Genomic DNA, 27,750 nt, shown 5'->3' with positions numbered 1-27,750 from the left:
CAGTGCAGATTCTACAGAATCTGGTGTGATAGGAGCCACCTGGCAGGACAAAGTATTTAATCTGTCCTGACATCTATTAACAACCTAACGATTTTGTGATGTAGTGACAGTATTTGGGGTTTGGCTCTAAATCACTAGACAGCTATTAAGCCCAAGGCTGAATAGGAACCTCAGCAAGTACAGCTTTTACAAAAGCATGCACCAGCTTTATTTCATTGTGGAAAGTGAGGTGCCAGTTTTGAAGAGAAAAATAAAATACTTACCGGAAGTCCTGAAATGTCTGAATACTTCTTGGCAGGCTTAAAGGAAGGAGGAGCATCAATATTAAAATCTAGAGAAAAACAAAGGGATAAATTCAGTGTGCTATATATATTTTAAAACACAAACCCAAAATGTAAATAGGTAGCAATACTTCTTTAAAATGCCACCTTTACTTTCTGAGATCTTTATTAATGAGCAGCACTAAGGCAAAGAAATACGAAGCAGAATTACATCTAAAAACATTTAGCCTGTTAGCACTGTAAAGAACAGCCTGATTTTGCTCACCTCTCTAAATAAGAGTTCAGTAAACAGAACTGCCCTCCACAAAAGGAAAAATGCAAACGAGTTATTTGAAATGTGTTGATTTCTTCCAAGTCTTAATGAATTCCCTTGCAGTCAGTTATTTGCAAAGAATAGTCATCATCATATGCATGGTGTATGTTAAGACCACGAAACATTGCTCAAGATTGCAGCTCTGAAATACTATAATCCAGAAGAGCAAACTAATCTTTTAAATCAGTTAAATCTTTAAGCATGTACCACTTTAAGCCCAGTGAATGACCTAGAAAATTGTCTGAATGTTTAAATTAAATTATGGAAATTGCTGTTCTTTGGTGCCCTTTAGATAGCAACTCTCATTCATAAACATTTTTAACATAGAGTTGGTATGTTTAAGTAGTTAAATCCCCAATTTTGGATGTTTACAAAAATATCTTGTACCTGACTCATTTCTTTCCTCCTTCCTGATCACCCTTGCACCTCATTCAGATGCTATGATCAATTCAAATGCTTCATGCATATCAAATGTCTAACTCATCATCTTATAATTCAAAAGACACTAATGCCACAGACAGCTGGTTTTAAATATGCAACTGAATTTCTTTTCCCACCTTCTTAAAAAAAGCCTGTAAATTTACTGTTGCAAACAGAACATAATAGAAATAGAAATAGCAACATCAGCAGGTTGTCAGTTACAATAGCCAGGAACACACAGTAGTCTGCATTTTTCTCTAACAGTTGCGTCTAAAACACTTCAAAAAATGGCAGGCTATTCTTGGATAAAGCACCAAGTCTGACAAAAAGTATACACGTATGCTCAATTCTGAGATGCCTCCACTTGCTTAAGTAAAATCTGAGGATCACATTCTGTCTCCAGCTACATCCAATGGTATCCTACTTCATGAGTAGACTTGAAGTATATCTAGATTAAGACCACTGCTGTAACTCTGCTCCTGTAGATGAACACCAGCAGGCTGTTATCAGGACTGCTAGTAGTGTAGTGTCAGCTGTGCTGAACTAAATGGGGGATGTAGGATTTAAATCTCCCAAGAATCTAGGATAAGGAGCTGGACAGGAAAACTGGGGGGAGGTCTAAGCTACTGCAGGTATGTGGCTTAGCAGAAAGTATTTGAAAATAGTTCAAATATAGCTAATCAAGCAGCAGCCACCTGTCAGAAGACATTTGGGCTGTATGCAGAGGAGGCGGCTCCTCAACAGTGAAGAGGTGACAAAAACCTGATGGGAATAAGGAGTTTCTGACCTGGTTTGGATATATACATTTCTTTTATTAAACTCTATCCCCAAATGTATTTGAACTTTCTCACAATACTCCAAATTATTTGCTTTCCCCTACTTTCCACTTAGGGCTGGCGAGTGTGATTGGACTAGTCTTAAATGTACTACTGGACCCTGTTCAAGCAGGATACTGCATGCACTGATGAAATGATTTAGGTTTGTTTTAAAGAAAGATATTTGTGTGGATTTTATTATTTATAAATATATGCAAAGCATCTAAGCAGCTTACAGCTAGGATCATTTAGTTGCCATGGCAATGCCCTTTCAGAAGCAAGAATTTGTTTTAGGTTCTTCCAAGTTCTGTTCTTCTTGCCAGCTGCTGCTCCACCAATGCCGGAGTGCTAGAATTAAAAATATGGTGTTTAGAGAAAAAATAAATAAAGAACGCTATTTCAGAGTGTGACACTTCTATTTCGTAGTCTTTCTGATACGTCTCATCTTGTCATGAACTATTTGTTATCCTCACTTATTTCATCAGAACGCTAATATACTGTATACTTTAATCTTGGCTGCAAGAAAAACAAAGCTTTTTGGACTGAGTCAAAGCTACTATGTTTAGGATTAACTGAAGGAAATTAAAATCTGCTTTTTACATGGAAATAGAAAATCAATGTGGTTAGGTTTAGCCTGAGATTACAGGATTCTGTATGTACTTCCCATTGTATTAGAACTTATTACTATGAAGTTGTGTCAAAAATTGTGATTACACAGCTAAATTTTTTCTCTCCTTTTGATGGCATATTACAGGTGCAGCTCTAACTCTTGTAAATTATCCATGACTGTAGAAAACACAACTGATCTTGCAAAATGTAATGAATACTATGAGAAACTTTCTGGAAATTTTGTTTTTCTTTCAAAGGATAGAAGACAGAAGAATAGAAAAAGAGTAATAAATAGAATGTTGGCTGCCAAGACAATTTTGCATTTTGAAAGGTACATTAATGGAAGGCTTGCCACAGGTACTATAATGGTAGTTTCAGTTATCAAATGTGACTGCTACAGAGTAATTTATTTATGTCTCTCCAGAGACAGAAGCTGCACAACATACTGTACTGCTTCTAAATGATCAAAGGACACAGATTTACAGCTTTACTTCAGAAAAGAAAATGTTCTTACAATTGGGGAGTTGTTATTTTTGTTAATAATTACTACCTGCCACATCAGTCTCATCAAAACTCAGCAAAGTTCTGCAAACACACTTCTGCTGTGATTGGGTAATAAATTAGCCTGTTGAATTGCTGGGAATGATAGGAGGAAGGACTCAATGAGAAAGCTTTTTTCTGTAGACATAAGATATATTCAGAAAAGATGCCCATGAGCTGATGATACATCGGGTTTTGGCAGTGGCTATCCAATATAGTTTGCTCTGAGAGTAACACCTTAGTAATCTAGAGATCATTGTAAAATAGAGACTGCTGGAATATAAGATGAAAATAGATGTACTACCGCATTACTAATTCAAATTCATTACATGCATTTTCCCCAAAATCTTTGCATAATGATTTTTTTTTCAGTCATCTGGTTTCTCAAAAGCAACTATTGGGTTTATATGAACTTATGCCTCCTAGGAATGGGGCTGAGTATCACCTCACATACCTACAATCAAAAGGCAATGACTGCCAAGCACAAATGAACCAAGCTACCTCTGTACTACTGAAGTTCAGGGAAAGCTGGAGCTAGGACAGATGGAGCTATTCATTGCTCTACAGAATTGTCAGAAGGTCTTCGTCCCCTTCCCCATTGCCAAGGGATGCAAATTCCATTCAGGAAGTTTAGAAAAAGGTAATTTATTTCTTCTTCTCTGCTTTTAAGTCTATCCTCTGCAGTGCGCTAATGGTTCAAATTTGGGCATATTTATGAGAGACATTAATGGATTTATTTTCTTCCTTTTAAAGTACATTAGGGTAGAAGGATGCAAAAAGTCATCCAAATTGTTACTACCAGTTCATACCGACAAAAAGCTAGTTAAAACACAATACATTTCTTCTCAAATTAGTTACTGTATCAGGGAGGACAATTTCATGTTTTTGTTATAACTGCCTATTATTTCTGCAGCAGCTGCCAAAGGTCCTCTACATTCATTATTATTTCAACCATGCAGACATTAGTATTGCCTCTTTGGAAATGGTGACGTCCCTCTAAGAACTGAAGGATCAGCACAAGGCCTCATGGCTATTTAAATCCTATATGGAAGCTACATGGAATGCCTCTGGGCACAAACAGAGCTTTTCCAATAAATCTCATTTCTCAAAGACGCTGGTGCTCACTGGTGAGCAAAGTATACAGCCGTTTCAATGCCCCTCTCATGACAGAAGTCATCTGCAAGCAGACTTAGAGCAACTTGCAAGTCAGAGAATAATTTAATACCCCCTGCCAAACCTGTGCTTAGTGAGCCGTATGATTCCCAATTACTCAGGTTTTATGCTGTGGGATATTGCACCTTACTCATACAGAATGAAATCTGGGATAAAATCCTTCCTTCTAAGTACTGGCTTAGGACCAGCAGTCTGAGAAATTTGCTTGTCTAGAAAGCATTTGTACAGTGTGCCAATGAGTTGGCCCTGGCACAGCAAGATAAAAAGATATTAAAAACAAACCCAGAAGTGACAGCATTACTAGCTGTAGTCTTCCTTCACCTTCTCCCCCAGTTTAAACCTCACGGAGCATTTGCTTCTAAATCTAGCAATTACTGGAAGAACAGACACCACAGATCTGTTAGAATTTCAGGGACCAGGAGAGGAGCAAAATACCAGTTGCTAATGACTCTCTGGCTGATTTCTAGTTCAACTGTTTTGCAGCCTGCCTTGGCTAGGAACTGGGAGATGGGATTCCTACATTCACAGCAGTATAAACTATTCCTCTCTAGATGCGGTAGTTTGTGAGATACCACACCATAAAACTTCTGCACTTACCTCAGTCTAGCAGGTTTTCTGACTCTGTTCCAGAATTTAATATAATAGTTCTGCCTCTGGACCAATGCCATTTTCATGCTATAATACAGTGTGCACTTTGGACCATAGTGTGGCATGGGCTTGACGTGAATCTCTTAAAAATTGCCGGCCTTTTATTTGGCTGTTAAGCTGACTTTCTTAATATTTACATTAGCAATATGGTTAAATAGAATCCTAGTTAATGTTTTATTTGAAGAGTTTAGAATTTCAAATTGTTAAAATAATATACTTACGATGAAGTTTGGATCTTTAAATGGTAATGGCTTGACAGTTGTTTCCACTGATCCTGTGCTGGAGTCTGTGTTCAGAAATTTGTTTTCATTCATGGCCTCTCCACCTGCACTCTGAAGAAAAAATACAATCTTATTGCTTGTTACTCTGAGCAAGTTTAACTGGAGATAGAGCCTTCTGCTATATTACATACCTGTTGCCTTTTTAGCCTTCTATCTCTTTTGAATCTTTAAAGATGTTGCATGCCAGCAGTGGGGAAGCATGAAACAGAATATTTGTCAAGCAATTTACAACTGACACATAAAGGGGAGGAGGGGAATAGAGTGGCCAAAGCCTCCTGAGTAAAAACAGCATTGGGTTTATTTCAGTATTAATGAAAGCCATCTCTATAAAGTGCAAGACAGCATGTGAAACCAGAAACAGCAGAAATGTACATTGGATTTGTTTCAGAATGTTCAGTATTAGAGCATTAACAGGAATATATAAAATTTATACATTCTTTTTGTCGAGGTTCTAAAGAATAATTGATTATTCGGTTTATTCTCCATATTTGGTTTCAGTCATGCCTGAGTGAGGATTGAGGGGAAGAAAAGATTTTATTATATATATTATTTTTATATACAAGCCTCACAAAATCTACATTGGTACTAGTTGGTGTTTTCTAGGCTTTTCTTTATGGTTTATTTATTTAGCAGGAAGAGCAGTTGGAGAAGGTGCATGTGTGTGATTGGAAAGCTAAAAAAGTTGTGTGGCAGTCTAAACAATTTCTGATAGCTCGGCATGGCTGAGTCTGTGTTGTTTTTTTATTTTGCGAGTGCCCTGTTAAGTCTCCACGCTACAAGAACTAGCCCACGCTACATACATAAATGTTCCTTGTGAAATGCTGATCCATACTGAAGCCAATAAGAATTCTGCCATTGAGTTTGGCAGTTCAATCAATAGCATGTCATTCGTTGATTCTTTTTTCTTGAAGAACAAAAAGCTTGGCTAAAAGCTAAATCAGTATTTACTTAACGGGTGGTTAAAATGTTTCTGTACTTTACCTTCAGACAGCTAATACTTAGAACAAAAAAAGTTTTCCTGTGAAAATGTGCACTGCAAAACCTTCTGTGTTGATGCAATATTCTTTCAAGTAGGAGAAAAAAGGATCATTATTATTAGTGAATTATGGGAGTACCTCTAGAAACTGAGACTATATAGCAAAGGCCATGATTCGGCATATCCTTCTCCATGTGATTACAAGGGAAGTGTTTGTATTCTTAACTACATGCATAGTAATTACAGGATTAGGAACTAGGCAAGTTGAACTCTTCTTGCAGAAATACATCGGTTACTCAACAGTCCCTGTTTTTAACATAGCAAAGAGAGGTCTTAAATATTCAAAGTATGGTATAAGGAAGCATTCAAGTAAAATAGTCACGTTTCTAGTGTCTTATGAAAATATATGAATAGAGTTGATCTATTTTCAAAACCACAGTCAGTCCGCTGTAAGCTCATAGTACAGAGGATACTGCCATAACAACATCAGTGGAAGCAGCATTGAAGTCTGTAGCTTAAACTTGATTCTTCCCTTGCTGAGGACAACATTAAAAGGCAGTGACTGTCACAGAAACAGAATAAATGCAGATGGATGTTTAGAAACATGTGCATTATGTGACAGTGAGCAGAGAAAATAGTACCTTCAGCAATCCTGAGTAAAGTGGCTTTATACAATGAGTTGCTAGGTTTCAAACCATATTCTTGCACATGCATGCTTCCAGCACTTCGGATTTCAGCAGCAAACATTAAAGTCAATCTTGAGAAAGACAGGGCTTGAGAGACAAGATTATTTTTGATTAGTAAATTATCTCTGATACTGCTCATTATCAGTGTAAATTCTGTAAGTGAAGGAATCGGCACTCACAGTTATTCTTCAAAGCATTCTTGCCTTTCATTTGGTACCATTTGGTCGGTTTTAAATCCAATCCTGCAGGTTTTTACTTAATTACTTTATCACTTTTGCCCCTTCAGTGATCTTCTCCCAAGTATTCTGTTGTTTATGAAACAGGTTTTGAGTAGCATTTCAACAATATCTCAAAACAGTATCTAGTATTTTGAGATGGAGCAAATAAAAATGGTTTATCAGTAAAGGGGAAGAAGCTTTCTTATACATATAGTCCTTAAGTTCTGCAGCTGGGTACATTTACATATTACACTCACTGTCTTCAGTGGGTTTTTCAGTGTGGATTCAGTGCTAATCTTGCTGGCGCACTGGGAAGGAAAATCAGGAACTGTTCCTGGCAGGACAATTCCTGAATGTAAATTCTACACGTCCTTTCTTTTCCGGACCAACCCCTAAGGGATTTCAGGTATTAGTGCTGCTAAGGGTCGGGATGACTCATGTTACAGGCCAGATGTTAATTTTGTTTGTACTAGTACCCCTTGCACAGTGGCAGAGGCAGCAGGATCCGGAGCAGCAGCTGCTGCTTTCCTGGGCCATGTGGACGCTGAAGCCATCCTCCAGTCCCACCAAGACGTAATGCAGGAGCTTCTGGATCTGTCATGGAGAATTTGAGAGCAGCGGTTTCCTCTCCAAGGCAAAGGGTGCAGGCTGATGTGCAGGAGACTGTAAAGCAGCTTGCATACCATAGTGGTGTGCAACTGATACCATGATTTCAGAGGCCTGAGATAGACTGGGAAGCAAACAGGACTGAATACTATGATCCCAGTTAAATGCTGGGAACTGAGATAAACGCATAGTGTAGAGACATGCCAGTTCCTTTACTCAGCATCGCTTGTATGAAAATTCTGATTTTTAGCAGTGGCAGTAGCACTATGGAAGAGAGACACTCAGCTAATGTGCTCTTCTTTCTGGAAAAACACTAAAGACTTGAGTAGAAGAAGCACTGCTTCCAGAATAATGTGCTACTGCACAGAGGAGTGAACTCCGGCAAGTACAGAGCTTTGAAATGCTCTTTCCGTGCAGCCTGCAGAAGTCTCAGCTGATATCCTCAGCACTTTTTCAGCCACAAACTGAAAGTGTCTCAACAAGCTACAAATCTGTCCACCCTATGTTTTGAAATGCCAGGATTTAAAGCATAAGAAACATCATTTAATGTTTCAGGTTTGGTTTTTGAAACTTATTTTAAAGGCAGGGGGGAGATGCCAAATGAATTTTAACCAATATGAATCTACCTTTGTACTGTAAAACCAACGTTGCCTGAAAGTGAATAACACAGTGATAATACAACACATTATTTACAGCCTGAAAGAAGATTCCTCAGTGAACAATTACTGTACAGTAAAGGTAATCTTTAACTTTTAACACTAGTTGAACAAATCTCTCCCAAATGTGCTTGTTTGCTTGGTCATTTATTCTGGAAGATAGCTCATTCTTCTCTGTCGTGTGTTGGGGCAAACAAACAGGAATGAATTCAAATCCCCTTTGTAGTCCTATGAAGCGGCAGCGGTCTCATGAGCACAGTGAGGAAGCGGCTGTCACCAGGGAACATGGACTGCTCAATGTGTGCTGTAACCCGAAGTCACGTGTGGGGTAACTTCCCCTTCCTGCCAAATCCACAGCCAGTCCCCAGCACATGTGCTCTACCCAGCCAGTCTCTTAGCCTAACTCCCTCACCCCCAGTGTCCTAGGATAATCCCCAATGCTCTGCAGTAGGGCTAGAAAGAAAGTGTAACCATGGGCTGAAACTCTCAATAGCTTCTTTAAAGCTTCTTTTTAACTGATCTTGTAATGTAAACATCCTTTACGGGGAGCTCAGTATACACTTTAAGGAGAGAGACAGTGAATCAGCTTTTAATGTGCACTTTATAACTAAATTGTGTCTTTTAAACAGTGGTTTCTGTAACTAGGGCTACAGGGAATTTGTGCGAGAATAGTCACTAAGCAGTCTGTATTCCTCCATAGGCTGTTGAAGATTGTAACAACAAAGACTTCGGAGTAGCTTTACATTTACTGGGTACATCTCCACTGCCAAATGAAGGTGTGATTTCAGTACAGCTGAAAATGCTTAAGCTAGTTTTACCCTAAATAACAATAAAAACGCTACAGTAAAGACTGCAGCTAAGCCATCAGTAACTGCATTCATCCTTTCCCACCGACTCTTCCTCTGGCTGTTAACCTCCACAGAAGTCCATGCTGCCACCACTTCTCATGTTACCTCCCTCTGTCCTCCTCCTCGTCCTCCCAGTATCCTCCTTAGCCAGGCGTAGACCAACCTGGACTGGAACAGCATGTTTTAGAAGTTGTAGACAGCGGGTCAAAGGCTTCTTATAGGACCACTTGTGCAATTTTATTCCCTCTATAAAGTTGTGTTTATGTGCTTTAGCTGAATTTTAAGTACAACCACAGTGTGACAGGTTGGCAACCTCTATCCCTCCTGGGATAGACAGGAGCAATAGTGAGGGGCGCTGCTTCTTTTTTGCATTTCTTTTCACAAGACCATCTGTTGAGTATTCAGTGCATCCCAGCTGGCTGGGAGACTGTCCCCCGTTACGTACTAGGACTGGGTGACAGTCACCAAGTGAGGAAGCTGGCTGAGGATTTCACTTGGTTTGGAGACAGAAAAAATTTGAGAGAGAGCAAAGACCTGCAGCAAACACTTGGGAGTCCTAAGAGGTTTGTTGTAAGAGCAGCCAAGTCTGGGGAAGAGACCTGAGCTAAGCTTTGCTACCTTAACACTGGTTTCTTTTGACTAAAGCCAAACCCCAGGAATGAGCCTAGTTTGGACCCTACTGTATATGCTGTCTGTACTGGGAGAAAACACACATTGGGAGGCTGCCTATTCACATACTACTTTCAATCTTAGGTTTTGGTAGAACTATTAATTTTTTCAATATATTCTGTTCCAAATTCCCTACCGCAGATGTATTGGTTTTCACATGATTTCCAAAGATTGCTCCATCTGTCTGGTTTTATTTAGGGAGAGGACAAGCAAAACTTGTAGACCATGGAAGCTAAATTCTTTGTTTTGGCTATTTCTAGGTAGAATCAGCATTGTGGGGTTTGGGATGGGTATCTGTGATGGGACTAAATATCAGGTGGAATTAGCTTATTATGAAAGTGCCTGTCTGAATCATCATTCCTCCCTCCCCTCCCCCCCCCCCCAACAAGGATTAAAACTGCATAACAGAATAACTGATATATGCTGAAGTATCATTTCTTACCTATTTACTTTTGGATTATATTTTATAATATTTTTTCATTATTTTAGACTAACAGGATTTTATGGAGTATAAAAAACATAAAAAAAATGAAACACAAAAGTCAAAGACATAAATTTGTGCATTTCTGGCATCCTATCACTGCATACCATGCATGTCTTACAAAAAGGATTTGCACATCACTGAAAGTACACTATGATCATCAGTGGCCGTTTTTGCTAGATGTTACAGTTTTACATGGTAAAACAGAATTTAAAAACAGAAGGTAAACTGAACAGCGTGTTGGTAAAGCAAAACTTAAATGCATAAATAAATTCTGTAAGAACTAGAAAGGGAGTTTCTAGTTTAAGGGAGCAAAAACAATACTGTAAACATTGATTTTCTCTGTTTTGTTTTCTGCAAATCATTCATTCATTAGTCAGTTTTAACACTATATTGAGTACAGCAATTGTAGATGAAGGTGATTACATACGTATTTTGGTTTGGTTTTGCTTCTGCGTTCAGTATTTCTGATACTCTGGCTTTGTCTTACAGTGATGACTAGGGGGTTGTATGTCACTATTGAAAAGTAAGTAATAAGAGGGGTCTGGTTTTAAATCAAGCCCTCACACTTGGTGATAACTTTGCCCCAAGCACCCAATTTGGCTTGCTGAGGAACCCACTTGTCTCCAACTTTTGTACGTGAAGTTCAATAAATAGTTTAAATTATTTTTACTTACTTTTGGCAGCTGATTTCCATAATCACAATAATACTACAATGACATTCTTAATTTCATTGACACAGTTATTTTAACTCAGCCTCAATAATGTTATATGTCTAATTACTCCTGTAGTAGGTTACTTCTAAAGCAGCAATATCCAACTTGTAGCAACTTACTCGGCTGTTAGCTGTGTGTAAGTTCTGTGACATCCTGATGAAGCTGTGGCATGCAGCCAGGGAAGAAAATGGTAATATATAAAATAGATGGATAATACCTGTATTTTCACTAGCAGCCAATTACAGTGCGTGAGAATGTCGTGTGGAAACAGAGCACGAATGTCAGTAGTTGACAGCAGTGATGATATGAGCAGACTTTTCAAAACTGGGAGTAGACTTTGAATGTCAGCTATTTAACAGAGTCCCAGCTAATACTGCTCATACTGGAACATATATTAAGCTGTTTGATTAATATATTAGCTCTCACTGTATAACAAGCCTGGCACAGGCTCTTGCACATTCTGAATATTTAATTCATTTGACGTTGCATGATGACATGACAGGAGCCATTAAAACTTGAACACGTACACTCTGGCAGACAAAAATGCAGCTCTTTACATTGCTGGGAACAATTCACAGAGAAAGGTGTCAGAGTTAGACATGCTTAAGATCAAGTTTAAATGATAGCTAAAAAATTTCTCATCACCAATGTTATTAGCATAGTGTAGTGTATTTCTGAAAGCAAAGTCACTGAATATTCAGTAACAAAGTAAGACTGAAGAAATAGCACTCTCTTGAACAAGATTAACTCTCTATGTCTGTGACAGAAAGATTTGCTGGAAAGACTTACTCAGTAACATGTATAAACATGTCTTAACCATCTGGTTGCATTTTACTGGTTCTTGGATTCAGCAGGATAAACTTTTTCCCTCTTCCTTTCCACTCACTAAAATGAAGCCCAATACAATTTCCCCAGCCTTTTCTCTCTCAGCACTCTGGTACATGGTAGCATTTTAGGAACGTTCTCCCTTCACAGAAGGTTCTACCTTATTTTGGGGTAGGACAGAAAGTATTTCAGCTTGAAAACGTTCAAATGCCAGGAAGGAAAGAAAACTAATATTGCATATTCACAGCAAATTTTGTTCCACAGGGTACTGAAAAACTCAATTTACTAAACAAAAAACCTGAGTAGTAGACAGCTGAAAACAGGTATTAAGTACAGTGCAGATCAATGTCCTTGATTTCAAGCAGCTAGTAGGGTGGGCAAGACAGTCATGCATACAGTGTGAATTGGGAGTAAATCCATTTAAGTCAATGGGTTTCATCACTGCCAACTCATCTTAAAAGACAGTGTTCCTGGTACAGGTTTCTGCTTCCATTGACATCAGAAATAAATCTCCCAAATGCCCGACAACAAAAATATTTTTGTTTAAATTACGACATTGTCCTCAGATGCTGCTGCTGCTTTCACTTATAAAGAAAGCTGAGGGGGGGTTGTTAAAAACAAACATAACAACACAAAGCTTGAAATTAGATTGCTGAATTATTATAATAATAGTTTATAATTCCAAGTACATGTCACTAAATGTACTTCAGCTGCTTCTAAGCATTCCCCAGAGGACTGCTGAGTCACGTGTCAAACTACTTTTCTGTGCGAGACTTGGAAAACCTGCCCTTCCTAAAGCAACAGTTCTTTCCCTCTAACTTGCTGCGTATTTCTGCTGAGCATCAAGAGTTAATCAACTATGCAAATCAACTCCAAACATATGACTAAAATTTAGAAATCATCTCTCCTGTTGGGTTTATAAGAGGGAGGGGGGAGGTGTTTGAAGCAGGACACGGAAAACGTTTCAATTGCAATCTAAATAAATAAAGATAATGCATAAAGACACATATGCTGGCCAGAAAGCAGTCTGTACATTATGCTTTTGAACTTTTACACTGCTCTTTTGAGGTGAGTTAAAACATCTTACATTCCAACTGCCTTAGAAAGGCTGAATAAAATTTTACTCATGCACTGAAAGATTGGACTGTCACAAAGTGATGGATAGCTTTTCTATGTTCTCTGTAGGGCATTTCAATACCATAGACTCCAAGTGCTCTTGATTAAAAGGCGACATTCTCATTTAGGGTCCTGTCACTGCCTGAGCTTCAAACCATTATCATTCACCTGCACTGGTGCTTCCAGTGACAAAATACTTACCAAAATGTATAAAATACTAATTACTTTAGTCACTTTGATAGAGGTATGAAACACCCTAAAGCAAAGCTCTATTACGCTGCGTGAGGGTATGAATTCAAAATTAAAAACGCAGCCAAAGGGAGAATAGGATTTTAATTACCTTCTCCACCTCTCAAACATTTCTTGAAAACCTAGGGGAAAAAGACCTAGCAATTTCATGACACAAGAACTCCCTTCTTACTGGGACTGCTCACTTAAGAAAAAAAAAAATCCAGAAAAACTCAAGTTTACTTTGTTCTCTTCAAAATTATTATACTTTCAAACACAGAAAGAGGCTAACAAGTTTCAGTAAAAAGCTTTGATTTCTTCTCAAGAGATTTCAGATGCCAAACATGTTTTTCCATTTAAAAACTTTCAAGTACTATGAGAGACAAAGTTTTATAACTTACAGATATTTCAAGGAAAAAAAATTACTATTTTCTATGGGGAAAAGCCTCAAATAAAATGTAATTGGGGCGCAACTGTGAATAGCTTCACACTATCCCAGAAAAGCTTGGTTTAATTTGCATTTGCCACAAAGCTCCCTTCGGCTTAAATAATTGCCAAGGATCTCTCACTTTCAGATTTCATTTGGTGGATTGGGACTATTCCTTGTTTATAATGTTTGACAGTTTTCTTTATTAAGAAAATTGTAACTTGAGCAAATTCATGAGCTGAATGGCATGCTGAAGCAGCTCTGGAACTAAAAATTTCAGTATATATGGAATGAAAATCATGTGTTAGTTCATACTTTTGACAAGGGTAAAACTGAGCCCAGCTAACAGAATATTTTGATTCCCCAAGAGAAAAAAAAGTCTTCTAAATTGATGGGCCTTAAGACTGAAAATGGATGGAAGCATACTAGCAATAAAGACTAGAGTAAATCACAATTGAATTTTTATAAAAACTGCCAGTACATTCCTTTCTCTATCAGAAAAATTCAGTTCAGTCAAGGACTTTGGCTAAACTGCTTCTTAAAGTTTAAAATACATCATTTGATACAGAACAGTTAAGGTCAAAGTATTTCAGGAGAAAAGACTGGAGAATTACAATACGCTCACGTGCTGTTGTCGTGGTTTGGCCCCAGACGGCAACTAAGCACCACGCAGCCGCTCGCTCACTCCCCCTCGGTGGGATGGGGGAGAGAATCGGAAGAGCAAAAGTAAGAAAACTTGAGGGTTAAGATAAAAACAGTTTAATAGGTAAAGCAAAAGCCGCGCACGCAAGCAAAGCAAAGCAAGGAATTCATTCACTGCTTCCCATGGGCAGGCAGGTGTTCAGCCTTCTCCAGGAAAGCAGGGCTCCATCACGCGTAACGGTTACTTGGGAAGACAAACGCCATCACTCCAAATGTCCCCCCCTTCCTTCTTCTTCCCCAGCTTTATATGCTGAGCATGACGTCATGTGGTATGGAATAGCCCTTTGGTCAGTTGGGGTCAACTATCCTGGCTGTGCCCCCTCCCAGCTTCTTCTGCACCTGGCAGAGCACGGGAAGCTGAAAAGTCTTTGACTAGTACAGCAACAACTAAAACATCTCTGTGTTATCAACACTGTCTTCAGCACAAATCCAAAACACAGTCCCATACCAGCCACTATAAAGAAAATTAACTCTATCTCAGCTGAAACCAGGACAGCTGTTAACATTGTAATGCTGCTCAGGGAGCATAATAAAATCCCTCTGTCGAATAGCAGGCTTCAGCCAACGTAGGAGAAGGATCCCAATCCATTCATCTGCATGTCACTGAACCAGGGACAAGGAAAGCAAAAAGATATTGGCTCCTACGGCTGACAAGAAAGCAATTCCATTCTGCAAAAAATACTCAGTTTCCTGATTCTAGTTTATTCTGTAAAACATTATCTATTTTGACAGGAAACAATGTTTGAGTAACAAACAAAAACAAAACAACATTTCTTCAAGGAAAGGTAATTAATTACTTTTGAGTAAAGATAGGGTGTATCTGTCTTCCAGAGCTCCTATTCTGTCTATTTTTCTTCGGAAAAGTAGACCTGAATTAGAATAGTCAAATTTTACATTCAGACGTTATGGACTAACTGGTAAACCAATACAGAAAACAAAATTTTACTTTTGCATTTTCCCTATTTTTTGCACATTTCAGAACTTCCTTCTGTCTTAATTGTCACTTTAAGTAGATAAAAATTCTATTTCTGTTACGTTTCTGCTAACTACACCTACTGCTGCCATGACGCGTTAGTAAATATTAGCAGTCGTATTGCAAAGGCTTAGCACTACAGTCTAAAGTTACTCAGAAAAAGGTTTTTCCATTTCTGTACAGGTACTTAAGACTGTCATACCCAAACACAATGTCAGAAAGACAAACATTAGGTACAGTGACGTATGGAACATTCCACTTCTAAGGCAACTGAGAATAAAAATATTCTTTCTACAAACCTTCAAAAAGTTATCAAAGGCGTAACGTATCAGAGAGCAGTAATTGTATCAGATGCTCCAAAGGTCTTTAAAAAGAGGACAAGAAAAGAAACTATACCTTATTTTTTTTAAATCTTCAGACTACAAATGTCATCTTTATTGTTTGTCTCATATTATGGGGCAAAAAAAATACAGCCGTACATGCCCTGAATACTACATCCACTTTCCTTCATCTAGCAAACTCAACACCAACCATTCCTGCTTTGAATAGCACACCAGGTCTCCTGTACTTAGCAAAATTGTAGGTGCATTATCCTATGGATACCTACATTTAACTGGATAATGAAAAAAAACTGACGACTGAACCAAAATAAACATACGGCAACTTCTAATTTAGATGAAAATCAGGTAATACAAGTATCTATTGTAGACTATTTTGAGGCTGCTCAGGAGGAAAAGGGAGGAGAGAGTTGTATAGTGATGCTAATTTCAAGGCAAATTTCTGAAATATTTCTGCAGAAACATTTGTACAAGTAGGTGTTGTTTACTCAACTGTATAAGTTCCCTGGCCATACACTTCACCCTGATACTATATATTGAAGTTGAGGAACTACAGCACATCTGAAAAGCACCAGACAGTCCAGTGTTTTGCATATAAACTTGTATCCTGACTGCCTTTTTTGCTGGACTTGAAAGAGAACAGAACTATTAAAAGACTTGACTTTTCCACTACATTAGAATTAGTGAAGTTTTGGTATCACATCCATGATCGTAGGTTAGAGGGAAACATAGTATTTAATATTTTGTGATGGGTTTAATGAGATATTTTAAGAAGTTTCCCACAATGAATAAATAATTAGCAAATTAAAAAAATACCTTTTGGACAGATGGAAAGGAGGAGGAGAAAAAGGGCAATTCTATGGCTGCAACAAATAGGTTTAACAAAAATTAAGGAGAAAATGGAATTTCTGACTTGAGAAAATTTAAGGTCTTTAATGTGAGACTCAAACTAGCATTGCTAGTTCTAGACTATGTAAACAAAGATAATCAATTTAAGGAATAAGGACTTTCCAGCTAACTACTTTGGTTTGAGGAGCCTGAAGACACTGTGCAGATATCAAGGAAAAATGGGCTTCCCTATTCCTGTTTGATGTTAAGAGTTAATTTTGCTGTAAGAACATTGTGCTGTTTCTCCCAGGGAAAAGTAGTTCTACTAAAACATAACCATTGTTACAGTGTAGGGAGAATTAATACTGTCTAAATGTAGTCATTGAGTTTCGGGCTTCATTAATACACTATGGGTTAAAGTACCCAGCTGAGGTACCCTATGGCAGGAGCGTACGACTGCTCGTCTAGGGAGAGGGTGCACCCATCTTAATCACATAAATCAGACGTCTGACATGAGACACGGGAACGCTGAATCACTGAGGCTGGAAGGGGTCTCGGGAGGTCACTAGCCTACCTCCTGCTCAAAGTGTGGTCAAAACTGACCCTGGACCAGGCTGCTTAGGGCTTTGTCCCAGCAGGTCTTGGAACACCTCCAAGGACAGAGATTCCACAGCTCTCTGGCAACTCTCCATCTCCCTAGTTAGAAATCAATACCCTATAAAATAGAAAATACTGGTTTTATTAACAAAAAGCTCTTTTGGTCATGAGCAGTCATATAACTCATGTTAATTACTGCCCTAATTTCCGCCTGTTCCATTTCAGCAGTATTTTGCTGTAGTCCTGATGGTTTCAGGGCATAAATGTAACAAAGTTTCTAGGCAGAGGGGTTATCTTCTCTTAAATGTACCTGTTTATCTGGAAAGTTAAGAGAAGCTTCTGGATGGACTGCATACCAATATACCACTGACTCAATAGAAAGACTGTTTTTATGGCACATAATTTTCACAGTTTCCTACAGAGTTTTAACTCCCTCCTCCTTTCTCCTAGATGAGAAGTATTTTCATAATACTCTCTCTCTTAACATCCCCTGTACTCCTGGGATGCCCCTAACCTTTTCTTTAAAGATGGTCTACTTGATACATACCTAACCAAACTCTAAGCAGTTGTTCTGTATTTAGCTTGGAAAGTTGCCGTTTCATTTTCAGATTTGAAAAAAAGACTTATATGCTTGAAAGCTTATTTGATTTTTCCAGCTGTACCACTTAAGTGACGCTATCCATACCTGTAAACCTTGTCTAATTTATGCAGAAACTATCATAGGCATCTCAGCCTTTTCTGCCCCTCTTCTCATTCTTTCACTAACTCAGAAGAGCATAAATCTGAGGAAGCAGTAAATAAGGCTGTCATGAAAGCACATTGCATCCTTATGAACACAGGGGTAAGTAGTGCTACAAGCATGCCAACACTGTAAGGGCAGAAAAGTAAAAAACCTAACTTGCTTAAAACTGTGTAGAAGGTTTTGCCTCTAGGCCTGTAGATGTTTGCAAAATGAGGTATCTTTTTAAATTATGTCAGATTTTATGTAATTCACATATTGGGCAAGTTGTGCACAGAAGCATAAACAAGTGCGATATTTTGTCCGTTTAATGAAAATTAAGGCTATATAGTATACAACAAATCATTTTTCTCTGTTTAATAAATGATAAAAGGACAGATATGATACTCGAAGTCTCTCTTCATGTGGTAAATCCTAGCAATGGCTTACAATGCTTTACAGAAGGATTTTTCTTTTAATTCCCAAAAATGCTTCTTATCCACAGCAGGGGCTTATAATCAGCAAGGACAGTTTTTTTTCCTGAGTCAGCCAGCACTTACATCCTGGGGCAGGATGATTACAAACCATGTAACTACAGATATTCACCCCTCCCAGAATGATGGACTCTACAGTTTAATTACATATTACTCACAAAATAGTTTCCTTTTAGCCCTTTCAAATTTGTTTCTTGAATTAAGTGATGCATTTTTATTACAGCATAAATGGATGTTATTAGATGGCATGACTATATAGCTTTTTGGCTAGAGTTTTGGAAGGAAAAGATTTCTGATCCCTGTTTGCACAACTGTGTATTTTTCATTAAAATTATCATTAGACAAAACATAACAGAAATACCTAGAATACACAAGCAGACCGTTCTGACAACTGTTTTCAATACCAGATTATGGAGTTGTTCTCTCTGGAACAGACAGAACCTCCATCCTTGGCTGTAGAGGAGAAAACATTTCAACGCTCCCCTCCCACCACACCAGACTGGCTTCCAGCCTGGTGGTTAGGGTGTGTGTGGGGGAAAAGAGGGTTTGAATCCCCTCTGGCAGTGGCAGGAACAGGACTAACTTCAAGTGGAGGACACAGCAAGCACTTGTAAGGACACATGATATAAAAAGCAAGTATCAGTGCCGTAAGTGTGACTTCTGTTCTACTTTTGAAAGAAAGGATATAGTATTTGCTTTCAGAAAGGCAGATGAATCCCAAGTGGAAAGAGTTGCCTAAATCTTCAGGGAGAAGTAGAATTAGGACTAGTCCTCAGTATTTCCTGCTACCTTATTTTGGTGGCATCTCACAGAGCTTGCTGGAGTTTGTAGAATCAGTTCTAAGGTACTTCAAGACTGACAGACAAGCAGTATGACAGCTGAAGCTGTTACTCCTCAGGTCTCCCCAGAGGCAGGGACACTGGATCTGCTAATGAATCAGATCTTGAACTGCTCCAGTTTTCATTTAGTTTGTTACGGTAAACTAATGAAACCTGCAGTTAAGAGTATCTAAGCTCATGAAATAGCTCACTTGTAGTGGAAAAGTGGTTTTCCTTGCCATGTGGTCCTATTTCTTCCCTGTGCTACCTCCAATACCTGTTAGACCTCCCTGTGAATCAGTCCAGTTCACCAATGTAGCAGGAGACCACGCAGCTTCCTGGGAGAGGGAGAAGATTTGGTTAAGTTAGTCTTCTGACTGATGACCTCTATCAGTGGCTGAGCAGGTCTGGTGAGTACCAAAGCTGGCGTGATGCAGGCGGCAGGTGCACGCAGCTGAGACTTGTGGAGGTGGGTAAGAGTGAAGAAGATAGGAGGAGACTGGGACTCTCTCCTTTTTGATCATGAGAGGCCAACAGATTGCCTAATTGAGCCTCTTGAAGTTGCAGGTGTGCTTTGCAGTGAGATAAGACATGCTGTTCATGGGTATGAATTCTGCTGTGGGGGCCTGAGGGCCAGGTATATTTCACAACACAGAGTATCACAACTTTTATGGCTTTCTGCAGGTCTAAATAAATAGCCAGTGCCTCCATTCTGTTTTCTTGGAATGCTTAAAAAGTGCGTTTGAAACCCTCCCAGGTGTGCTGGTTTTGACTAGGATAGAGTTAATCTTCTTTATAGTAGGTAGTATGGGGCCATGTTTTGGATTTGTGCTGGAAACAGTGTTGATAACACAGGGATGTTTTCGTTACTGCTGAGCAGTGCTTACACAGAGTCAAGGCCTCTTCTGCGAGTAGGCTGGGGGTGCACAAAAAGTTGGGAGGGGACACAGCTGGGACAGCTGACCCCAACTGACCAAAGGGATATCCCATACCATATGGCATCATGCTCAGCAGATAAAGCTGGGGGAAGAAGAAGGAAGGGGGGGACATTTGGAGTGATGGCGTTTGTCTTCCCAAGTAACCGTTAGGCGTGATGGAGCCCTGCTTTCCTGGAGATGGCTGAACACCTGCCTGCCCACAGGAAGTAGTGAATGAATTCCTTGTTTTGCTTTGCTTGCGTGCGTGGCTTTTGTTTTCCCTATTAAACTGTCTTTATCTCAACCCACGAGTTTTCTCACTTTTACTCTTCTGATTCTCTCCCCCATCCCACTAGCTGTGGGAGCGAGCAGCTGTGTGATGCTTAGTTGCTGGCTAGGGTTAAACCATGACACAAGGCTACCAAATTAATATTTCTATTAGCCTTTCTAATCCAAAATTAATACATTTATATCACTTCTAATGCCTTGCTAAAGCAAGAACTGAAGTTACTAACACAAGCATTACACTTTACAAAAATGTGAAAAACAGTCTGACACCACTTCAAATCTGCAATATCTAGACAATTAAGTTATTCCAAGTTTTCTTTTGTTAATCTGAATCTTTTAATGTGCTAACTGGATTCTGAGGTTGCTTTTTAGGAGCACTACCTCTCAGACAAAATGTCATGCTAAAGTACATGCATGCAGTGCTTTAGATTGCTCTTCCTCTTTCAAAAAATAACCCGTCCTATTTTGTGTCCTTATGATAAGAAGCAGTGAACCATCTTTATTATCTCTCCTAAGTTTCTTGCATGTTTATTATGAACCCTGAAATTAAGTGTGATCATAGTAAGACACTCCGTTTTCTGTTAGCTAAAGGAAAAACTAAAATTCTCTACTAGGATAAGGGGAGAAGGGTAAAAAAAAACATGACACCAGCATACTGACGCCCATAGTAAAAGTCAATACACATACGCTTTTGCCTTCCACTCTACAACATAACACATCTGTGTTTACTCTAAATATAAAATCTAATTACATTTGGTTGGGGGGTTGGTAATTCTCTGAGACTGGCATAGTCTGGTTTGGAAATTCACATACTTTTATGATTACAGATCATCTAAAGCCTTCAATATGTGATAAATGTCAAGCAAAGTCAATTCTTAGCTCTCAGTTTTGACAGTTTCCCTTTTAATCTGGATTGCTCTATAAAAGCAATTCCCTTTTTTTTAATAAAGCTACACTTAAAACACACATAACTTTTGCCAGATTTCCCTACAAAATCTGCTAATTGTCTTTTAATTATCATTTTTCCCCGTCAGGGACTGGAGGGATTCTGGTTCTCTAACAGATTTTACTTCAAATGTGCAAGGGACAAAAACCAGTACCTCAGGATAATCCTGGTTCTCATTAGTGGACTGCCTGAAAATAAGCTGTTTTTTGGGAAGAGTAGAAAAATGCCATGGAAGAAGAGATGCTTAATGTTTCAGCTGTTCACCGTCTCCTTTGTTGCAGAAAGTGTCTTTGTGGTCACATGTGTTTGAAAGGATTAGGAGATGTAAGCGCTGACCCTCTGAGTGCTTCATACAGAGAACTGCAAGTTGGGGGGATTTTCAGTGCTCTGTGGTCTGGTGACATGCAGTGTGATGCCAGAGTATGTTACCTATCTGTGGGATAGCTATCCCAGTTCAAACACTACCTGCTAAAACTCCTGTTAAGACATGGCAATTTGTTTTAAACTGGCTGCTAGTTTTGTAAGAGCCTAAACTCTTGGGTAGGGTTGTGAGTAAGTATGCAAGTGGCTGAACCTGAAGAGCTCACCTCAGCAGTTCTTATCAGTAACTAGCAATCGTCTGCACCATATCATGATATCTATACTTTATCCAATGAAAGTATCATTTAAATCAATTTAATTAGGTTTGAGTTAACATCCCCTAGGAGCACATTACATCTTTTAAAGATAGCGTTCCAGGCAAGCAGTAGCTTCAGATTGGCACTGCTTCATTGGTTAAATTTATGTATTTTCATAACCTTAAGGGCTGAGAGATGTTTTAAAAAAAAAAGTGTAGTCTAGAGCATAATGAGGTGATATCTTTTTAATAAACTGGCAAAGACATATGTAGCTACGTGTCCCTACTATCATGCTGTATCAGGGTCCTGCTGTCTCTTTCAGGGCCAGTGGATTGGTGAGAAACGCGTCTTGTTTATTAAAATTTCCAACTACAAAAGAAAATCATGCTTTTCTGTTAAAGTCTTATATGGACTAGTGTTATAATAATTAGAATAAGTTTAGTTCAGACAAGGTCTGAATTCATAAGTAGCTAATTTTTAATTTCAGATCAGAAAGTTATTATACTGTGACGCGCTAGAGGAGGTGCTCGTGCCAGAACACGGTGAGAGCAGCAGTTTAGCTCAGTAGTTGTAGTGGCACTCACCGATTCTGTAGTTAAACTCATTCTCCCTAACTTCATTTCTCAGGAAATAAAAGCCAGATCAAATGGACTCTTTAAAACAAAATTATTTTAAAATTGATTTGATGGTTTCCTACTTAACAGTGATAGGCTTGTTAAGATAGCATAACAGGAGAATTGATTAAATTTACTGATGGTTTAGAGTCCAATTCTACTCTATTTATGTACTCGGGGAAGCTCTCTGTCTTTAGTGGACAGCTTCTGAGTATGTAACAGTAACCACATTAATATGTACATTAAAGTCTTCTTGTTGAACGTACAGCTGTCTATCAGAACTCTAATCTGATGATCTTCAGTTTATGATATAAAACATCATCATTCAGTTACATTTAAAATAAAAATGGAGTTTAAGTGTATGTTAGAGTCGCTCCTTTTCTTTTCATGTTGTGCATGAGAGGAGTTTATTTAAGAGGATGTTAACTTTTAAACCATTTTTTACTTTATTGTCTAATATTGTTGGATAGCTTCTGTTTTTAAGCATAGAGCAAGAAATACAGAAAGTGTTAAGTACACATGAGAGCTAGTTACATAAAATGAAGGTTGCCAGTAGTACTGCTGCAATATTCACAATTAGAGATAAAATCAATATATTGAATAATTTAACTCTTAAATACCATTGCAGAAGAGGAAGTTCAGTCTTTATTTTCTAAATGGTACGAAGACCTGCTGTTGCTACAATGATGGAGAGGAAGGAAGCAAAAAGCATTCTCTGTGTATTTCTGTAGTTTACAGGGCAGTTTACATCAATTCAAAATGTAAGACAAAACATGATGCCATTCCCGAAGTAAGCCATTTACTATACTTCATCACACATGTCTGAAATTGATTCACAACTAATGTAAGCAAGTATACATTACCATATTATTTAGCATATTTTCTCTCTTTAATTGTCCTCTGACAAAATCAGAGACTTTTTTTTTTTTTTCCAAATCATTCTCTCATCTCACTGCAAATTTTATCTTTAAAGCTTGATAGCTGTCATGGGCAAGCATTTTGTTTCATCAGTTACATCTGGATGTAGAATATGCTCTTTTAAAAGCTTCCTGTTGCTGTATAATCTATAAAAATAATGGTGTGAACATTAAGGTAGAGGAACTGGTGGCATTTTAAGATCAGTGTCAAAGATTCTGTCCCAGGTTAAGTGATAGTAATTAAAAAGACGGGAGACTTGGAGACAAGTCTGCACAGGAGCCAGCGATGGAGCTGAACCAGCACAGCAGCTACTGGGAATCATTGGGCAAGGACATCTAACTGAACGGTGCTACATAAACCACTAAACAGCATTGTTTTTTACCATTTAATATACATAACAATCCTCAGCACTAAAAGTCTTGTGCCACTGAAAAATACCTCAGTCTTTGCTGCAGCACAACTGCACGGGAGGAATAATTGTGTAATGCTAATGAAAGTGATGTAATCAATTTGCAATCATGCTTTCCTGTAAACTTGCTTTTAATTTTACATTTGGTAAATACAGGCATTGTATCAAAAAAGCGTGTGACTCCTTCTGTAGACAAGACTGACAAGGCCTATGTGCAATGTGCTTCCAAAACAAACATGACTCAATACCTTTGGGTCGGTAACTCATACAAACGATGAAGAATGCTTTTTGGTAATGTTCCTAAAGTGTATCTTGGAGAAAGTAGCAATTCATATGTTGGAGAAACATAATCAAAATTGGGTTTATAAAAATCTGTATGCTGTAATAATGGTGCCTTCTTGTAGGATACACAGTTACTCAGACTAGTTGATTACATTGCTATACTTAAGCAAATTTGTTATATAAAAAAATAAACACATCTTTGAAATCTACAGTTTTACTAGACCAGCATGTCTTTCAGGGCGAGCACTGTGATAGCTACTTGTGACATAAAGCACGCAAAAGAAAAACAAACTGTGATTTGCAGAACTTACAAAAAGCCCTTTTTGTTTAATTTCACAGTGATGGAATCACAGACCTGGGTAAGTTCACAGCTGGCACAATGTGAAGTGTATTTTTGTGAAGGCCAGGCAGAAGGTTCTCAGCAGAAGTTACTAGTTAATATAATGGGGAGTCCCCAGATCCTAAGTTGACCCCTCCAAGCAGTTACAAACCTCTCGGTAGGGACCCTCTTACCTATAGTTTGCTAACTAACCAAGGAAATAATTCACTATTTCTCTGTTTCACAATGTCCATTCACTTAAAATAGAAACCATTTCGTGCTGAGCTATCGCACGATATATTTGGCTTCTGAAAGCTGAAAATAGGCTGTAAAGGCTGTTTAAAAATGTCAAAGGGTTAATTAGGAAAGTGAACAGTCGGAGGAGTAACAAGCACTACCTCCAAACCTGTGTTGAAAGTGATGTGTATTAAAGGTGTGTACCCATTAGACTGCCAGATGAATGTTACTTGTTTGGAGTTAAAAAATTAAAATAAAAATCCCACAATGATTGGATACTTGGTATTTAAAATTCATGGATGACCTAGTCCCCGATTGGCTGAGCCACTTGAAGATTGGATAAGTTATAAAATAGAGTGTGAAGTGCTTGTTGACTGGCTATATTCTGAATAGCTCAACAGACTAGAATTACTGTTTCATTGCGCCACAGTTTCCTTATCCAGAAAAAGTACGTTACTCAGCAATTAACTAAGGGCTTTATAAGGACTTCTGGAGATTAAGATTAAATAAAGTACTGCAGAAGAAAGTGCCCAATGATCAATGTTTCTAACTCAAAAAATACAAAGCCCCCATTTCATTTCTGTTTGAACTGGCTTGCTCCAGAGCTAGTCAGCAACACTGAATGCGATTGCTAGAAGATCAACAAGCTGTTCCTGGTCCCATTCCTGATGTTAGACATTTTCTGAGACTTATTTTTTTCTTTTCCTTATGAGATTGATCTGCAGTGCTGAAGTCAGTGAATGCGTACACTGACTTGGACATAATGTTGAGAAATTACTCCTTTCTTCACTGAAATCACTTGTGAGAAGAATTGCAAAAACTGTTTATCACACAGTATCAAAACCCAGTTTGAGTAAGAAATCATGGATTTTCTCATAATATGGAAGGCTTAAGTCTCCCCAAACCCTCCAGCCTGTAAAACAGTGTCAGAGGCTGGAGGATTTGGGGAAGTTTTTTAAATATAAAAATTTTATACATATTTAAATCATATACAAGTATATAATGTTTTTTATCTGCATACACATACACGCACACGTGCACACAGGCACAGAACAGTCCTCTCCATGCTGGAAAATCCAGATTGTTATCTCTAGCAGACTTTGAAAGAGTTGTCAAACGTGATCATGCCAGGCAGTAATTTTTCACAGTTGCAGTGCAGTTTGTTAGCTACATTAAGCTACTGGTTCATACTCCCTCCCCTAGGGATAAGCCCACCAGAAAAGGAAAAGAAACTATGTAAATGCCACAGGGTGAAAACAAGTGTTGCAAGAGCATCATTCAGAATGAGGAAGGATTTGTGTCTGTGCTCTGGCATGTGCACAATGGCTTTTAATTGTCTGGAGAGAAGATCTGCGGAAAAATGTAGAAACATTCCCCTAATCTGATGGCTCGTGAAAATAAGCAACCTAACTGGCAGTAGTGCATACTTTGTAGCTATGCCTCTGTTATAGTTCATGAAATATTACTGAGAAGAATCGGGGGGGGGGCAGGGGAAGAGAACCATTTTTTCCAACCCTTTTTTGACCACTTTAGCTACTGAAATCTTTCTAAAAGAAGTAATCCAAGACATACTGCATCTAAAGTCTATACAGATGTCTATATACACTGACTCTGAACCTCTTTCAGGGCTTAGTTCTGGAGCATGAGATGCTACCTCATGATCAACGGGCAGATGTCATCAGCTGGGGATGGGTCTGTGGAGCTGCACGGTGGTGTCACACAATGCAGAAACAGAAGCTGCACTACCCGCTGCAACGGGGGATAGGAGGTTAGGAGAAACTCACATTAATAGCCCTTCTCCCTCCCCTGACCCTGTTCCCCAAAACTCAGGCCCTGAGGTTACATCTTCATTTCACATTTAACTCTTAGGTCCACTTAGCTCAACTTGAGAGGCCATCATGCAAAATTGTATTTGAGCTGCACACAACAGAACTGTTAAATTGTGCTTGTTGGACCGCTAGTCCCTCCTCCGTGACAGATCAGCTACCTCAAATTAAAATCATCATCATGCACAATCAAGAGGTTTGTGCATGTAGGTTTACATACAGGACTCAGGTATGTTAGGTACAAAGGAAGCTACTGAAGGTAAGCACAAGAAGAAACAGAGCAACGCCAAGACGGTTTGATCAGAAAGCATCAACACCCACAACGCCGACAGTTAAGTGATTTTAAACACAGCTTTAACTGAATCTACGTTAAGCTTTGCTTCTTAGTTACACACCCGACGGGAGAAAGCACTAAGAAGTGTACTAGCAGTCTAGCTGCATACACGGGGGGGACGCAACCTCCACGCTACAGGTGCGTGAAAGAAGAGGCCTGAAACTCGGCGTTCAAACGCCTGGAAAGAAACCGCCAGCCCGACGGCCACCGGAGCCTCCCGGCTCAGCGGCAGGCACCCAGCCGCTGTCCCTTCCCTAGGGCTCGGCAGCTTCCAGCCCGACCACGGGCGGGACTGGCCAGGAGAAGGAAGGGGGGCCGTGGGAAGCCAGGCGGGAGGCAGCAGCGGACCCCGGGGCCGCCAGGGCACAGAGAGGGGTGACGGTCCCCGCCGGCGGCACACCACGCCCGGCGGAGGCAACGGACACGCCGCCCCGCTCGCGGGCACGCCCCAGCAGCCCTCCTCCCACCGCACGCGCGCTCCTCGCTCGCCTCCCGCGAGCATGCGCGGAGGGGAGGGGAGGGAAGGGGGAAGGTCGTCGCCGCGCATGCGCGCTGGCCGCCCGGCGCCCATTACCTGCGAGCCGCCGGGCGCTGTCGCTTTCTTTTTCTTGGCGGGGCCGCTGCCGGTGCCCGGGCTCGCCGGGCGCTTCTTGCTACGGGATGGGGCGCCGGCGGGAGAAGAGGCGGCCGCGGGCATCAGACTCGCCATTTCTCCCCCCCTCCCAGCCCCTCCGCGCCCGGGCTGAGCACGTCGGCGGGGCGGAACCGGGAGAGAGCGCGAGCGCTCACCCCTCCCCCACCGGGCGCGAGGCAGCCCCGCGCACGCGCAGTGGCGGCGCGGGCGCTGGCCAGCGTTGTAGCGGCGCTGCAGGCGGGCATGCGCAGTAGCAGCGGCGCGACCCTCCCCTCCCCCCGGCCGGGCTCCGTCAGGGAGACGGTTAGCGAGGGGGTGGTCGGTCACGGCGGTTTGGCCTCCACTTGTGAAGGTTTCCACTGCGGGTGTGTGAGGCCAGCGCTTTCGCAGCTGGGGCGAACCTCGTAGG

At 39.8% G+C, this 27,750-nt stretch overlaps 1 protein-coding gene across 1 annotated transcript in view; it reads right to left on the bottom strand.

Moving 5' to 3' along the window:
• The window catches only part of INO80C (INO80 complex subunit C), a 35,214-nt gene extending 7,678 nt beyond the window's left edge, over positions 1–27,536 (bottom strand). The window contains exons 1-4 of the mRNA XM_075494143.1: positions 27,282–27,536; positions 5,021–5,131; positions 2,066–2,177; positions 264–331 (exon numbers count right to left, since the gene is read on the bottom strand). Coding sequence (XP_075350258.1) covers positions 264–331; positions 2,066–2,177; positions 5,021–5,131; positions 27,282–27,416 — 426 coding nt within the window. The 5' untranslated portion in view covers positions 27,417–27,536. The remainder of the gene's footprint in view (positions 1–263; positions 332–2,065; positions 2,178–5,020; positions 5,132–27,281) is intronic.
• Between the last annotated feature and the right edge of the window lie 214 nt (positions 27,537–27,750).

The sequence above is a fragment of the Mycteria americana genome, chromosome 2 (assembly GCF_035582795.1).
Source record: "Mycteria americana isolate JAX WOST 10 ecotype Jacksonville Zoo and Gardens chromosome 2, USCA_MyAme_1.0, whole genome shotgun sequence".
NCBI classification, from domain to species: Eukaryota; Metazoa; Chordata; class Aves; order Ciconiiformes; family Ciconiidae; genus Mycteria; species Mycteria americana.
The sequence above is the reverse complement of the archived record's forward strand: the minus strand, read 5'-3'. Positions and strand labels throughout refer to the sequence as shown.